The 15,620-nt window shown below is 33.3% G+C and overlaps 1 protein-coding gene across 3 annotated transcripts in view; it reads right to left on the reverse strand.

The window, feature by feature from the left end:
- Window positions 1-238: 238 nt before the first annotated feature.
- Window positions 239-15,620, reverse strand: part of LOC128167304 (histone-lysine N-methyltransferase SETDB1-B-like) — a 44,260-nt gene continuing 28,878 nt past the window's right edge. For 2 of the 3 annotated variants that reach the window (XM_052832956.1, XM_052832949.1), the window contains 19 exons: window positions 15,393-15,495; window positions 14,020-15,258; window positions 13,279-13,350; window positions 12,731-12,830; window positions 12,228-12,411; window positions 11,744-11,929; window positions 11,299-11,417; window positions 10,747-10,851; window positions 10,093-10,186; window positions 8,415-8,599; window positions 6,554-6,610; window positions 6,397-6,414; window positions 3,727-3,843; window positions 3,013-3,251; window positions 2,770-2,811; window positions 2,463-2,552; window positions 1,587-1,690; window positions 814-902; window positions 239-440 (listed from right to left, as the gene is read on the reverse strand). In XM_052832956.1, the coding sequence (XP_052688916.1) occupies window positions 323-440; window positions 814-902; window positions 1,587-1,690; window positions 2,463-2,552; window positions 2,770-2,811; window positions 3,013-3,251; window positions 3,727-3,843; window positions 6,397-6,414; window positions 6,554-6,610; window positions 8,415-8,599; window positions 10,093-10,186; window positions 10,747-10,851; window positions 11,299-11,417; window positions 11,744-11,929; window positions 12,228-12,411; window positions 12,731-12,830; window positions 13,279-13,350; window positions 14,020-15,258; window positions 15,393-15,495 (3,261 nt within the window). In that variant the 3' untranslated portion in view covers window positions 239-322. The remainder of the gene's footprint in view (window positions 441-813; window positions 903-1,586; window positions 1,691-2,462; window positions 2,553-2,769; window positions 2,812-3,012; window positions 3,252-3,726; window positions 3,844-6,396; window positions 6,415-6,553; window positions 6,611-8,414; window positions 8,600-10,092; window positions 10,187-10,746; window positions 10,852-11,298; window positions 11,418-11,743; window positions 11,930-12,227; window positions 12,412-12,730; window positions 12,831-13,278; window positions 13,351-14,019; window positions 15,259-15,392; window positions 15,496-15,620) is intronic. The other variant, XM_052832964.1, reaches the window with a different exon arrangement.

Below are 15,620 nucleotides of genomic sequence, written 5' to 3' on the forward strand. Positions count from 1 at the left end.
TTTGTATTTCGTTTTATGGATTTTTGAGATGGTTGACAGTTTGTTATTGTCATTTCTCATTTAGAGGTCGCGTCATCAAGCTAAACACTGACGTGAGGATCACGTGACCTAGTGTACACACTGAAATTCATTTTTACCGGAGATAGGTGATAAGTAAATTTTATCAATGATATTATGACAGATCTACATAATGATCTAATAATTTTGAACCTTCCGACATAAAAAAAAAAACCCAGAAAAGAGTGTAACATATAGATTTTAATAAAAAATTGTTGTATAATTAGTTACATGAAAAAATTTGAAATACAAATGAGAATTGATGTTATAACAGTCTGCCTCTGCATTCTGAGGACCCACAGTAGCAGTACAGGACCTTGCCGGCGACGCTGCCCACCTCGTAGTTATAGTCCCAGGTCAGTTCTGTGCCTGCCCGCACATACCTACAACACAAAACACAGGGTTCACTACTCCTCAAACAAAACCGTATAGCTTCTTAAGAAAATGGGTACTAGGTTTTTGAGGATATATACGTAAGAGTAGACAATTTTCGAAATGAATTACAATGCAAGTATTGGTAATAATACTTGCCAATATCAATGGGTACATCAATTTATACCTAAGGTATGCATTTTAGTGAGAGGGGAAGTTAGGGGGTTCGAGCCCCCACTGGAAAATTCTTCTTAAGATTACAATTTTTCTACTATTTTCAGTATTCTCATGAAAATTTTTTAACAGTTTTTATCATTAGTTCTATTCATATTGTGATAATCAAATTAAATTCCTGTATAAATATACATGGCTCAGAAGACTTACTGTAAGGTGAAGAAAGCAACCCATGGAAACCGGAGATCATGTGTATCAACAAACACATTCTGAACAAAGACATTAGGATTGCAGCTATGCTGAAAAAAGGAAAACATTAACAGAATTAGCCCTGTTTCATTTAATTTATAAAAAATTGTTATTCTAAAACCAAACTAAAAACTCAGGTCCTGGCATGCATGTAATGCACAAGTTGGATGCATGTATCTAGAAAGAAATTAGCAAAATTGCTTCCTCAAAACATTATACAGTAAAACATGTTTATAACAAAGTGCCGGGGACAGGGAATTTTGCTTCGTTACAAACATAACTGCTATATCCATTATCTTCAAAATATGTTAAAAAACCCACATAGATTGGAAATCACCTAACTATAAGCCTCAATTCATTATACACATGTTAGCGATAAGCGTATTTTACTGTAATCGAACAACGTGAATCATGGGTAACTTTTAACATCCAATCAATATGTAGCACACACTGAAATTGTAATCATATGCACTTTTGAATAATGTAGATTTCTAATTAAATGCGAGTTATATAATTTGGTTTAAGTCTAGAGTCTAGAGAAGAAACCCTCACAGATTTATAAACCTCGCTTTAATTTTCATACACTTTTGAACAATATGAAATGATAACAAAAAATATTGGTGATCGCGATTTGATATTCTTGCAATTTGATACAAAATGATGGTCACAATATTAAGTACTCACGTAAAATAAGGAATTTACAGTAAAACAGTGGTGTTAGGAATATAACTTACATTGAGGTATCTTCCTATGTTTCCCTGTGATTTGGCATCCATGATGTAGCAGGCCTGGCCATCCTGAAAGTAGGACCTTGTCCCTCTGCGAACCTCCTCTTCCTCTGCAAAACCAACATTAGTTTAACATACTCTTAATTCATAATTAAAAAGCCTTAATTAATATCCGCATAAAATCCGAAGAAGCAATTGCGTGGATTTTAAAATCTCGCTAATTTTCAGTTTTGTATTATTTAAAATAATAACAAAAATCCTGAAATTATAACAAAATTGGTACTGGAAATTTAATATTCTCGCGATTTGATACAAAACAGTTGAATCACAGAAGAATATATTGGTACTCTGGTAAAATAAGGAATCTACAGTGTCACAATGATATGAAAGAATGAAAATCCTTCTGAAGACTGGTATCTCTAGGTATAATGCTTTTGCATATGTAAATCTAACACATAATAAATATTCAGACTTCTATCCCGATATAGGGAATACATTTAAAAAAGTTCTTAAACAGATTCTGAAATAATTTACCAATATTACTGATCAGAAAAAATACAGTGCCACCCACTTCTTCTATCAGGGATACACCTAATTTGTAAAATTTAACACTAATGTGCTCTCATAAATCTGTAAAACATGTCCCCACCTATTTTACACTTCATATTTAAATGAGACAAATCATGAAATAAATATTCTTAGATCGTCATCTCTTGAAATGGGGCATATCTGTATGTAAATTTTAATAATCTACAGATTATGAATCCATCTCTTACTAGAATGGTGCCCCATCTCCGTTTCGTCCTTGTACAGGGGATACATGTAGATTAAAAATCGCAATGAGTATCACAATTATTAATCCGTAAACTGTAAACTGCCTACCTCCATGCTCCTGAATCCTATGTTCCTCTGATCCTATTTTACGCTTTGGATCTGGCAAGTTCTTGAATCGAGAAGTGGTACTTCGTCGAGCTGAATGAATGTTTTGAAACGAAAGTTATTTGATACAACTTCAAATACAAGTCCTTTCATAAAATATTATGCGAAACAAGTACCAAGTTTACCCTATTATTAAATCGATTTGATAAATCAACTACACCATTAACATTACTACATGTATTAAGTAGTTTTCATGAAATGCTTCCTCTAAAAAGTATCAAATTTAAAGAGTTTTAAACATAGAACTTACCAGTAAATTTTTGAGTAATTTTAGGACATGTCGGATCAACTGCTGGAGAGAAGATAAGATAACAAATCAGAGACAACTTCAGAATCTAAAATTTGATTAAACATTCTTTTCTCCTTGACTAAAACACAGCCAATTTTACAAAATTTCATCAAAAGATCCATCACCTGATATTTCACAAAATCATTAAATTTCATATAAAATTCATGAGAGGCACAACAGTTTTTAAAAGATTGTTCAACATACCAGGGATAGCTGGTGCTGCCTTTACGATTGTACTTTTTGACTGAATGGATGAGGATGAGTCTGCATCCAAATCCGGAAGAGAATCTGAGTCCAGGGAGTCATTGGAAGCCATCTTCTCCAACTTGGTCGGATCAGGCTTCTGATCCTGGCTGATCTCATCTTCTTCATCGTCGATTAGGATTACGTCATTCATATTCATAGAATTATCACCTGAAGTAGGGGCTCCCAGTTTGACAGACCTACATAAAACATGTACCATGGGAAATTGTATTTCATTTACCAGATGATGTTCATTGACTCTTGAATACAACTAACTTTAAGGTGGTGTGGGACACTTTTTAATGTAAATTTTAAAGAGAGTACAGAGAGTATATCAGTAACTTCAAAACATTATCACAGTTCTGAATTTTTATAAATCACCCTTTTTGGTCATTAAAAGCATTAAAAAAAAGTAGTAAAATATTGTCAAAAAAAACCCAATAGTTCTTAGCTCATGACAGGATCACAAGCAAACTCTTTCACCCACTGATTTCTGTTACACCACAAGATTGTGGTACAAATAGTAATTTATAAATAGATGAATGTACATGTATGTCACAAAATAGAAGTGTTCCATTTCTCCTTAATTACAAATGCTTTTGGATTTCTTTTGAGAAATTCCAACCTAATCTGCACAAAACCTAAATTTCTAAAAATGGAATTTGTAAGATTCACCATTCTTCATGGTCTGTGGACCTGGAGGAGTCCCGCCTGAGAACCAGTTTACAAGCCTCTTTCTTGGTTCCCTCTTTAGCTGCCGTGTTATTTCCCTCTTGCTTTCTGGTTCTTGTTCTGGTTTGGAAAAAAGAAGAAGAAAGCCATGACTAGATATTTTGTTTTTATCATTAAATCACAAAGTAACAACAACTCAACCATCATAACACACATGCACAACTTTTTTTGATTTATTTAGCCTGTTTTATTCAATGAGACTGCATCCTAACCCATATAAATGTCTGGGTTTTTTTTTTCCATTATATAATGCTGTTAATGGCCATGTGTTTGTTTAAAGTTTTAAAACCTGACAATGCAGTCACCATTAAGCATTTGTAAAACTGAACCTGTTACCTAAAATAAAAAAAAAAAATACCTCTTCTAAGCTGCAATGTGTTTTCTTACTAAATGTTTCCTTCATTTAGGGATCAGATTTCTTTAATTACCCCTCTTAATAGTTTTTACAAATTTTTAAAGTTTCTTGAAAATAAATTGATTGATGTAAGTGACACGATTATTCTCTGTTAAGGTACGATTCCCATGTGGTCTCAGTGAATTTCAAACAAATATTTTTGATGTGAATTTATAATAGTTTTTGAAGCCTGCATGCAAATCAATGAAAGCAAATAAAACTCCTTTCTCGATCACGCAACAATGTCATCAAACAAGAAACATGTTATTGGAAGAATAGTAAAATAACAAAACAAAAATGTTGAAATCAGTTCCCAAGAAAATTTAGCATAGCAACAAGTAAAGAACAGTAAAGTCCCAATCATTTCTTAGTTGATTTGATAGTAAGGATAATTGGAAAACTCACAGATATCTGAATGAAATTCTATCCTATTAAAGATTGTAGTTATCCTTTTAAGATTTTTCTTATTTTGTATTAATTACATTCGGGGATAAAATATCATGTTTGATGAAATTCTTACAAATGCATAAAAAAAAAATAAAACAGTTGATCCTTTTAAATTGTAACACTATACATATAAAATTTTAAAAATTTTGACTACCATATTCAATATTACACATAAATTTTAAAATTTTTGACTACCATATTTAATCTTACACATAAATTTTATTAAAATTTTGACTACCATATTCAATCTCACACATAAATTTTAAAATTTTTCACTAACATATTCAATCTTACACATAAATTTTAAAACTTTGACTACCATATTCGATGTTACTTTAAAAAAAAAACAGCATTAATCATAATCATGTCACAAAACTGAATTCTCTGACAACAAAACTATAAACAACAAATAAATGTATTGAAACAATATTTAAACAATACAGAATTTCTTGATACCCTGTTGTGGCTACTTTTTTTCTCCTGCAATAAACATCATAATTGCATAAAAGTTTGTATACACATTTGAAAACCTGATCAAACTATTCATTTTCTTTAATATGAATTTTAAAACAATACAAAGCATATATACTGTACCATAGCTTTCATTATCATAAAGATTGAAAACAATCAATTAACATAATTACTGGTATGCTATAATTTATTTGGCCAGTAAGATAAATTTGTATTTGGAAGTTTGTAGACTATCAGTTTACCTAAATTCATACTTAATATAAAGTTGAATAGTTTTGGAATAAAAGTGTGTCTAATGAAATGTTTACTGAATTATCATCAAAAAGCACGCATGAATCTAGAGTGGGGGTCAGGGGGTTCCAACCCAATCCCCCTGCAAAATTTTAATTTCTTTAAATTACATTATAAGATTACCAAAAAATGTCTTGGAACCCTTCCCCCTTGCACACTCAAATAACCATTGGTCTGATGAAAAATTTTCTGGATCTGCGCATGAAATGTTATACCAATGCATATCATAAAGTGAAATGAAATACCATAGAGTGTTTAATTAAACTAAAATTAGTTCAAACCAAACAAATTATGATAAATCCAAATATAGACAAAATGAAAACTACTGGATCCAATATCCTTTCCAGGAGCCATTGCACAAAATATTATCAACATTGTTCGCTAAAAATGAAGTGCTCAAATAGATTTGCTTTGTACATAATTTTTTATTTACAGTTGGAAAAAAAGCTCAAGCAGAAAGAAAGCAAAAAGCCATAGGAAATCTTTTGTCATTACAGAGTGAAACAGCAAATTATTGATAGTGTTACTAATTAATTACATGTATAAATGTATTGGCTGATTTCATTAATTACCAGAAAATTCTGGGAACACATACAAATTTAATAATAATTATTACTGTCAAAAGTATTTAAAATATGGAATAAAATGGTTTTTTTCCTCATCTACATGAGAATGATAGCAAATAACTATTACAATTCTAAATTACAGGGAGACAACTTACTCGGTCTATTGTAAACATCTAAGAATAATTCTAAGAATTATATTTGTTTTCAGTTTTTTCAGAAATTGATACACATACATGTATTGATAAATTTTTTAAAAAGCAACAATTTATCAAAAATTCCATCTGTGGTACAGGTACTTAATGAAAGCAAATGATGAAGGAAACAACTCTTTCTAGATTATAAGCATTTAGCAGGTACAAAAAGCTAACAAAGCAAAATCTTGTGAATATTGGCATCTCAGAGATACAACTTATTTCATGAAGCTCAAAATGTTCAGACTATTACCTTAGTGTCCTCATTTCACTGTTAGAATTTAGGAAAAAGATATTAAAATTACAGTTAAATCCCCCCCCCTTAATTTTTGTTTATTTTAAAAAATAACAAATATTAAAATGAATATGCAAAAGCATAAACCGTGCAACTTCATAGCAGTCAAACTAACCTTGTGTGGTGAGGATTATCTGGAGTCTCAGAATTTCTCATCTTCCCTTCAAAGTCACTAAGAAATAGAAACATATACATGTACACGTTATCCAGAGAAGCTGGTTATAAAATCTTCTGCTGCAAATATTAAAAAAAATTATATTTAGTACATGATACATTGGGTTAGGTCTTCAAGACACACATATTCTGTGTAAATTACTCCTCTATGGAAATTACAGCAATGCAATAGCCCATTTAAGGAGGCTGACTTTAATTTTCATTGCACATGTTTTTGCGCAATCTAGTATAATAAAGTTTATTTATACTTCTTATGAAATTTGTTGAATATCATTTATAAAATAAAACACAATAGACAAATTACAGATGTTTTAGATGTTTTAATGAAATTTCTGTTTTTAAATGATTTTTCCGTTGTACAGTAATGGAGCGTTGCCATTGTGCTTTTATGACATTATGATAAATGAAGCTTTGTAAGAGTACGTTTTAAGAAATAACATAAAAGAAAAAGTAAAAATCGTATGTTATTGAAAGGACTACATATGATATGGGCCTAAAATGGCCCCCTTAATTGAACATCATCATTTTACTGTAGTTCTTTGTTTTCTTTGTACATATATATATGTGATGTTTTTACATAATGTTCATTTTTATTTAACTGCCCATAATTTAGAAATATGACATCGTAAAGACAACCTTTCCCGCCATTTTTGCATTTTTAGCATAAAATAGCCTGTTTTCAAGCAGTTTTTCTTTCAGAAAACATAGAGCGCATGCTTGAACATACAAAATATTCTAATCAGAGATGTATCTAGCCAGGGCTAATAAGTGACCAAAAAATTGTCCTTGTTCAAGCATGCGCTCTATATTTCCCATTTATAAAAAGATAAGAAAAATGTCAATTTTTGACTGACTTTGATTGAATTATAAAAATAGTGTCACTTCTGACGTCATATACTGCCAGAGAGTGCAAATAAATCAAATAATTAGGTGAAAAATATATTTTACATCAATTCTTCTAAAATATAACATAACATTTTTTTGTACCAGAAACACTTTAAAAAATGGCAAATTATGGGGGCCAAATTTAACTCATATCATCTATAGTTCTTTTATACACTTAATAAAGCTATCCTCAAGGAAATTTTCCTTATTTTTTTTAATGAATCCATTATACCAAGCTTCATTTGTAATGCTCAAAATATATAGCAAAATTTGGTGCATTTTAATATTTTGTGATGGCTCCCACTAAAACCCAAATGATAGAATTTAGTATTTTTTACATATAAGGTAGGAAATGATATTACTTATCATAATTAACAATTTGAAAAAAAAAAAGCTATTGTAGTGTTTTTTTTAATTTGCTTCGAAGTGTGGAAAATGACAGTTTCCTACATATTCCTATAGAAAATGTACCTCTATTTTGAGATGGTCCCTAAAAAGAACCAGATGGATTTTCTTCAAATTCGCAAATAAACTAGAGTTGGTGTAAATGAAATATGGTTAAAAGAGTTTTGCTATTGTATTTTTCTGCAAAAAAACCCAAATCGGCCTCCTTAAGGTAGATTTCTTCAAAGCAAAGTGTGTCAAGTCATTTTCTCTAATTATCACTGCTAACTACCCATCAAAATGAATGCTGAGTTTAAAAACATCAGTGGTAAAGTCAGATACATTGAACATAGAATTCCTACCACCTCTGGCTTGTGGGTTAGGTAGGTAGAGTGCTGGATTTGTACACTAGAGGACCAGATTTCAAACCCTAACAAAGGCATTATATGTATATGCTTCAGTTACACATCACAAAACCCTTATACCTCTTGACTTCTACAATCGGTCTCTAACATTAAGATAAGCCCCCTAACCTGTCTGAGTCACTGTAATTGCGTTCCTCCTCGCTCTCCTCCTCTTCGTCCTCCTCCTCGTATTCGCTGTTGTCCCCTAGGCCTTCATCCTGGTCTACGTTACTCTCGTATCCCTCTTTCAGCCCCTCCACCACCTCCATGTAGTCTAGCTCGGCCAGGTACTCGTCCCCATACTGCTGACCGTCCTGTTAATGCAAACATTATAAACTGAAAGGTGATTACTCGTAAAGAAAATCAATCCAAAACACGACTGGAGCTTCATCTCAACTGCTAAATGTCCCAAATAAAAAATTGCTTTCTAATTTTTTTAATGGTCATTTAAACAACTAAAGATATAATGTTCTAAAGTAAGGATAAATACCCACTTAAAGCAGAAAAATATAATTACTTGAGGCTGTATATAATTTTTGTTCTTTCTTTTATGTATTTTAAGTGGAAGCTGACAAATAGATACAGTGAGTCTCAAATCATGCATCACAATAATATATGACATAGTACTGTGGGATCATGAGAATTTGTGGTGGCTCAATTAATTTTTGTGGTATTCGTGGGTAGTCCTCCCCCAAAAATGTACATCCTGGACAAAAACAAATTTTGAAAAAGATATTATCTAACTGAAACTTAATTAACGCATCCACTTAATTACATCCCCTTGAACAAACAAAATACTAACAACCCACAAAAATTGTCCCCTACGAATTTAAATGATTTAACAGTAGTTGATCCCTGTGACTTTTGGTTCATCACTATGACATGTGACATATCATAGGAGTTTTCTGTAAACGTCTTTAATTCAAAGTGTCTAAAATTTCATGATATCCTGTGTAAATATATACCTTTCACGAATTTCACAGATAATCGATTCCTTATCCTAGAAAAATAAATCCTGATTGTAAAAAAAATCTGATGAGTGATGAACCTGCATCATGTAATTTACAGTATTTTCTTTTGAATTAAGTAAAATTAAAGCCTTATACGGTATATGTTAAGTGCTATGACAATAATAAAACATGTTGGTGTCGAATGTAATAAGCACTGATGTAAATTGCGCATTTGATATTTTGGGCATGAAAATTAGGGGTAAAACCAACATATAATCTGTTAGAAAGAAGTACACCTTTATAATCAATCAATCTTAATATGAACTGTTCATTATGAATGCCGAATGGAGACAATGTCATAGTTGTACAGGAGTTTTTGCCCTATGGAGATGTCCAAGATAATAAGTGACAATTAGCACCCGTGTTCACAATGGCTTTCGATAGGGCCGCAGAGATAAAGGTGAAATGAATATTCCGTTATAAACAGTTGTTTAATTGTGATATTAATTGTATTAAATTAACTTAATACTCATGCTTGCTATTTTTAACAAATTTTAAATATCCTTTGGCCCTGTTCAAGGACACATGCATCTGTAACGGCGGCCTACACAGAGATGGTGAATGCACAGCTCAATATTCACGGTGGCTTAATGTTCACAGAAAATTGTCTGACCGTGAACATAGGGAAATTAAAAACACCATAATGTTTTCCATGTCTACAGTATATCTATGATATGTGTGTGTGACAACTGACGATGTTGAAATTTAAACTACTGATAATGGTGATATTGCTTGTGATTCACTGGTAATGGTAAGAGATTTGTAAGCTTTTTTTAAGACAGCCATACTGTACTTACTGTGTTGGCTCCTTGCTCTGTCAACAGCTGTCCTGCGTAGATACAGATAAAGCCTCCTGCTGGAATGTCATCCAAACACCGCAAACCCCATCCTCTGTAAAAATCAATTCTCAATATTGAAACAAATTTCTGAGAAATCATCATATTTTGGTAAGAGGGAAAAGAGAGAAGGGCCAATACTATGGATTTACTCGGTACCCTTATAAAGAATCATATGTACCTATACATGCCAAACAGTGTTCATTCAATAGTATGAAAAAATCTCAAGATTTTCCCTTTGAAACGAGGATTTGTCATTGTAAGAGAGATGAAAGTACCCCGATGATAACCTTGAAAAATTGTGCGAGGTATTTCAAGTGACTTCTAAAAAGAGAGGAGATGTAAACGTTCCCAATTATAAATCTCCTTAACAAATCGGTTTTTGTTCCTGTGATAATGTTTCAATGAAGATATCTTGGAAGTTTTCCACTTCATCGATTTCAATTGTACTTCTCTCACAAGTATGTGTATTTTTATTAATTACCATACCTCATGTCCAAAAGTCATATCAATCAATTGAAGACACAATTTTATCAAGCATGGAAGCCTTCAGAACACAACACACTGGAGCAGTATAACATACTAACATCTTGCCAAGCCTGAGGAAGCACTGACCTTTTCTCTGTCTTGAACACCTGGAGCCTGACCGCCAGAGGATTCTGGGCCACTCTGTTGACACAGCGCTTGTCACAGCGGCACTTGGAGTTACACTCGTAGATGCTGAAACAATAAGATTTCAAACACCATTAAGTTTCTTACTATTTCTGATCATTTTCTTCTATGTCATATTCCTATCATTATTTTTCTCAATCAACCATGTTAGCCCTCTCTTACCTACCCTGCAGGAATGTACCCTCTCTACATGCATTATTTTTGGAAGTCTATCTTACCTTATTATAGAGTGTTTAGTATCTTATTCTATCACTATAGATTTCTATCTTACTCTGTACTTCTTTATCAAACTATATCACTACAAATCCCTATCTTCCTCTATCACTACATTTCCCTATCTTCCTCTATCACTACATTTCCCTATCTTCCTCTATCACATTTCCCTATCTTCATCTATCACTACATTTCCCTATCTTCCTCTAACACTACATTTCCCTATCTTCCTTCATCACTAAAAATCCCTATCTCACTATATCACTACAGTTCTCTACTTACCCCGTTCTGATGGGTTCTTGGAGTCGCCGGTGGCTGTAACCTGCCTCAGGATTTATTCTCCCTCCTGCTACTGCTGTGGAATCCACGGTCATTTGTTGACAAGCACACTTGGATTTATCCTGAAATTCACAAAACAAGGATTGATATGCAGTGACTTGTATGTACAAGTAATAATTCTAAGTATCCTAATTATTATTTCTTTACAGTCCTCTTTAATATTTTTTTTACAGTATGCATAAAAATAAATCTTAAATTGGTAATTCTAAAATTTACAGTTTCTACAGAACTTTCAGTACATTTGTGTTTCAAAATTTTCTACTTTATATTTCAAAGCTGAACAGAGAGGGAGAAACAACAAAGTTTTATAAAACTTCTTTAAAATGCTCTCTCTCTCTCTCTCTCTCTCTCTCTCTCTCTCTCTCTCTCTTTCTCTGAGATGACCCACCCTGCAGTTGTCCGTGCAGTCACAGCATGCCAGGAAGTCAGGGTCCAGGTTGAGTTGGACTCCCTTGGTTGGGATGCGGACGTTGGAGTATTCTACGTAGTCAGGATAGGATCGGTCAATGGCATTCACACAGGATATAGGCACATTCTCCTTACCATACGACAAGTCTTTAATGTCGCAAAAGGTCTACAACAAAACAAAATCATATTCAGGGAAAAGGACTCGAATTCTCAGAAATATGCTATAGAATGATGTATTGGGAGGAAATCAGTGATATTTGTCTTATTACCTAAGTCTTGATAATAATATATATGTACATGAATTTTTTTCTGTTAAACAAAGCAGTGCATGAACTCAAACTGACAAATCTTTAATGACTGAATAAATACCCGGTATATATTGCAGTTACATTGTTGTAAAAATCATCAGATCCACAATCAAATCAAAATTGCTAATGTGACATCAAATTTAACTGGTCCTCTACCTTGACTGGTACAAACTCTTTGTGGACGTGAAGCTGTGGGTCGAAGCAGAAGAGATCAATGGGCAGGTTACTGTCAGTCAGCGCCAGGAACAGTTCCACCTCCCCCATAGAGCGCAGGCGCCGGGCACATGGAGCACGGTAAAGCACAGCCCTTTTGTACGCTGGCTTAATCTTACATACATGCCTATAAAAAGTAAATATGGAAATAAATAAATAGGAAGCTTTTAGAAAATTTTACTCACTGCTGCATTTTTTTTTTTACCTTCCCTTCATAAATTTTTTAACTGTTGTATAGAACATTAATGAATGAATTGTATTACCATTAATATGATTTAATGAACAAATTACACCTGTATCACTTCGATTCATATCAAAACTGTTCGCTGCTACCAATGCATTGTTGACTCGTTCATTCAATTAAAATTCTAAAGATGTGCTTGATTGCAGGACTTTGATTATCCATTTATATAATTCTACATGTAACAGTTTCAAATTACACAGACCTTTCCCAGCCACACAGGAGGGGGATCAGGAGGGGGTTAGTTCCCTTGTACTTGACAGGGTCATCCTCCAGGAGACAGCTTGGTCCGCACACATGGTCAACTGATATAGAACACACACTATGACAATTAGTACTTGTGGTGGTTCAGTCTATACTACATGGATTTTATTGGTCCTCATTACCCTCAAATTTACTTCCCCAGCAATCATGAAACACAGCGTTAATTTATCAATCTTACAGATATCCACAAATTTATGTTTTAATTAACCTTTGAAAAACTGACAAATAGGGAAAATTGACCCACACAAATTAAAATGATTCCAGAAATGCTTTATCCCAGACACATTTGATAAACATTTTTTACATCATTATTAATCCACACATTTCAGTAAATATTTTCAATTGAACAAAAATAGGGATTTTCCTTGAGTACATTCATATACATTCAAGTATATCATACAATTAAAATCCACCAAAAACGATATTGGTCTTTGATGCTGCCTTAGATAATAATGAAAAGAAAGGTATATAATAATACACAGTACTCACTGAAGATCTTCCTGGCCTGGTGATCTTTGACAGATATTACAGAGTCCAACCTTTCACCTAGTGACTCCTCATCTACAATTTCAAGTACCATTTAATTAATTCACTTTCTTAAAGCCAAGTTAAAAATTCAAGCATAATCTTCACTTTTACAAAAAATTGCACTACATAAACAAACTAAGTAAGCACATAAATTGTATGTGGTACTGTATATTTAGAATTATCCTTATTTTTGAGTAGCGTCTGTTCTATAACATACCACGCTCTGCATAAAAAAATACCGCACATTAGCAAGGTATGGTATTTTGTCAGTACAGCCAGGTGTGTTATTGAACCAACCATATCCAAAAATAAAGGATTCAATGCTTACATTTATATTTTCTGTTTTATAAATGTTTATATACAAACGTCTTAATTTGACATTCATAACTTTCATAACCATTGTTGTAAATGGAAGGAGGAGCCAAAATATCTGCTGTTATGAATCATATAAGAATCATCCTTATGAATATTGCCAAAAAAAAAAATCCTCTTATTTCTTAAAATGTAAAATTGTCTTTTTCATTTACAAAAGAGGAAAATTTTTAAAATTTCAAAGTTAATTTGAGCAAAGAGAATAACACTTTATGAAAGAGTAATAACACTCAAAAACTCATGAGATTAACAGTTGTGTTTTGAAAACAGTTGCTGTGTTTATTCATCGAAAGTGAAATAAACAGTTGCTGCTGAAGTTGGCATTATTACAATTTGGAGCAAAGAGATCGATCCTCTGCTTGTTCATGTCTACACATCTAGTTGCTGGTATGGAAGAAGATGGAATGAAATCTAAAGCTGTCGGAGTTCTTGAGGAAGTGAGACTCTGTGCCCCATGTGGCGATGAGGATGGAGAGTTTTCAAGTTGGTTTTCGTGGGTTTGTGATGGCAAGCTAGAGAAACTGGTCGGCGCCGATGGAATAGCTACATATACAATTGTTGAGGGAGACGATGATGAAGCAGGCGCCATTGGAGAAAGGTTTGAACTAGTACACTTCTTTTGGTGGGAGGAGAGTGATCTGTTATATGTCTTCAGTGAACTCTCATTCCTGTGATTTGACATGAACAATAAATGTCTTGCCTCAAACTTGGGTAAGTTAAGGTAAGTTCTTGCAGTAACTTGTAAACATTGGGGTGTGTATTTACGCTCCACACCAGCAGCAGCGCAAATCTCCCCGATAAACTTGCTGAAAGTGCGTTTGTGTAGGGGTCTTGCTGAAAACCAAATCCCAGGGTTAAGAATTCTATCTCTTACATATTTGTTAAACAGATTTGTAGCATTTTGATCTGTTTTTGTTAATAGTAACTTTAGCAGATAAACAGGACAGGATTTTTCATCGCCAGTTGCATACATTCTCTCGTCTGTACAACTGTCATGTGCATCTTTTCCTCCTTGATCATTTTCTTCCAGCGTTTCATGCTGTATTGCAGCATACTGACCAGTTTCATCAGTGCAGAAGACAAAGCTGTCAAAATTCAACTGATGGTGGAAATCTACCCCTCTAGTAACAAAATGGATGGACAGAAAATACCAAACAGCATGGCGCAGGACCACTGGTGATGTTCTGGCACCTTGGAGGTACTCGTAAATTTTCTGCAGATCACGTATCTCAATAATCTCCTTGTGTCTTGTTGGTTTCGACAGACCAAGTCGTTTTCGCTCTTTAAATAGACCAAATAAAACTCCATTAGCTGTCCGAAATTCCTTGTCCCGGACGATATCTATGTTTCTGGGAATGTCAGCAAGATGGCGATTTATTGCTCCTCGGATATTGACCAGAGTGTTATTGTGGTACAAAGGCTCATCATCATCATTATCATCATCATCTCCATCATCAAGTTTTCCTTTGGGTCTGGCTTCACAATAGAAACGCGAGAGATGATCGGCAAGGGTTGACACATCAACTGTTTGCATGTCTAATGTAGCACCAAAGACCTCCATGTTCCAATCTAAAAAGAGCAAGCTGTGTTTTAGAGACTGACATTTTTGGATTCTTGTGTTTGACTGCAATATCAGTGCAACAAATCTTGACTCCAAAGGATTTTTTCTGAACAAATGTACAATTTGCAGCAAACACATTTACCTTGAAAAATCTTCATTCCCCATGTTGTATTTCTTTTTGTTGTCTTTGATTGTTTGGAGTCAAAGAGTTTCTCCCTTTCCTCATTTGTAACTGTTTTTAATATCTGTGAAAAATGTGGGTTGTGTAAGAATCTGGTTTTACATTTGATATTTTTTTTATGTAAGTAAAGAATTAATGGGTTTTTTTTTTAATATTGAATTTTAATCCCTTTTCTCCCCTATCATTTCA

This window comes from Crassostrea angulata, chromosome 1, assembly GCF_025612915.1.
Source record: "Crassostrea angulata isolate pt1a10 chromosome 1, ASM2561291v2, whole genome shotgun sequence".
Lineage (NCBI taxonomy): Eukaryota > Metazoa > Mollusca > Bivalvia > Ostreida > Ostreidae > Magallana > Magallana angulata.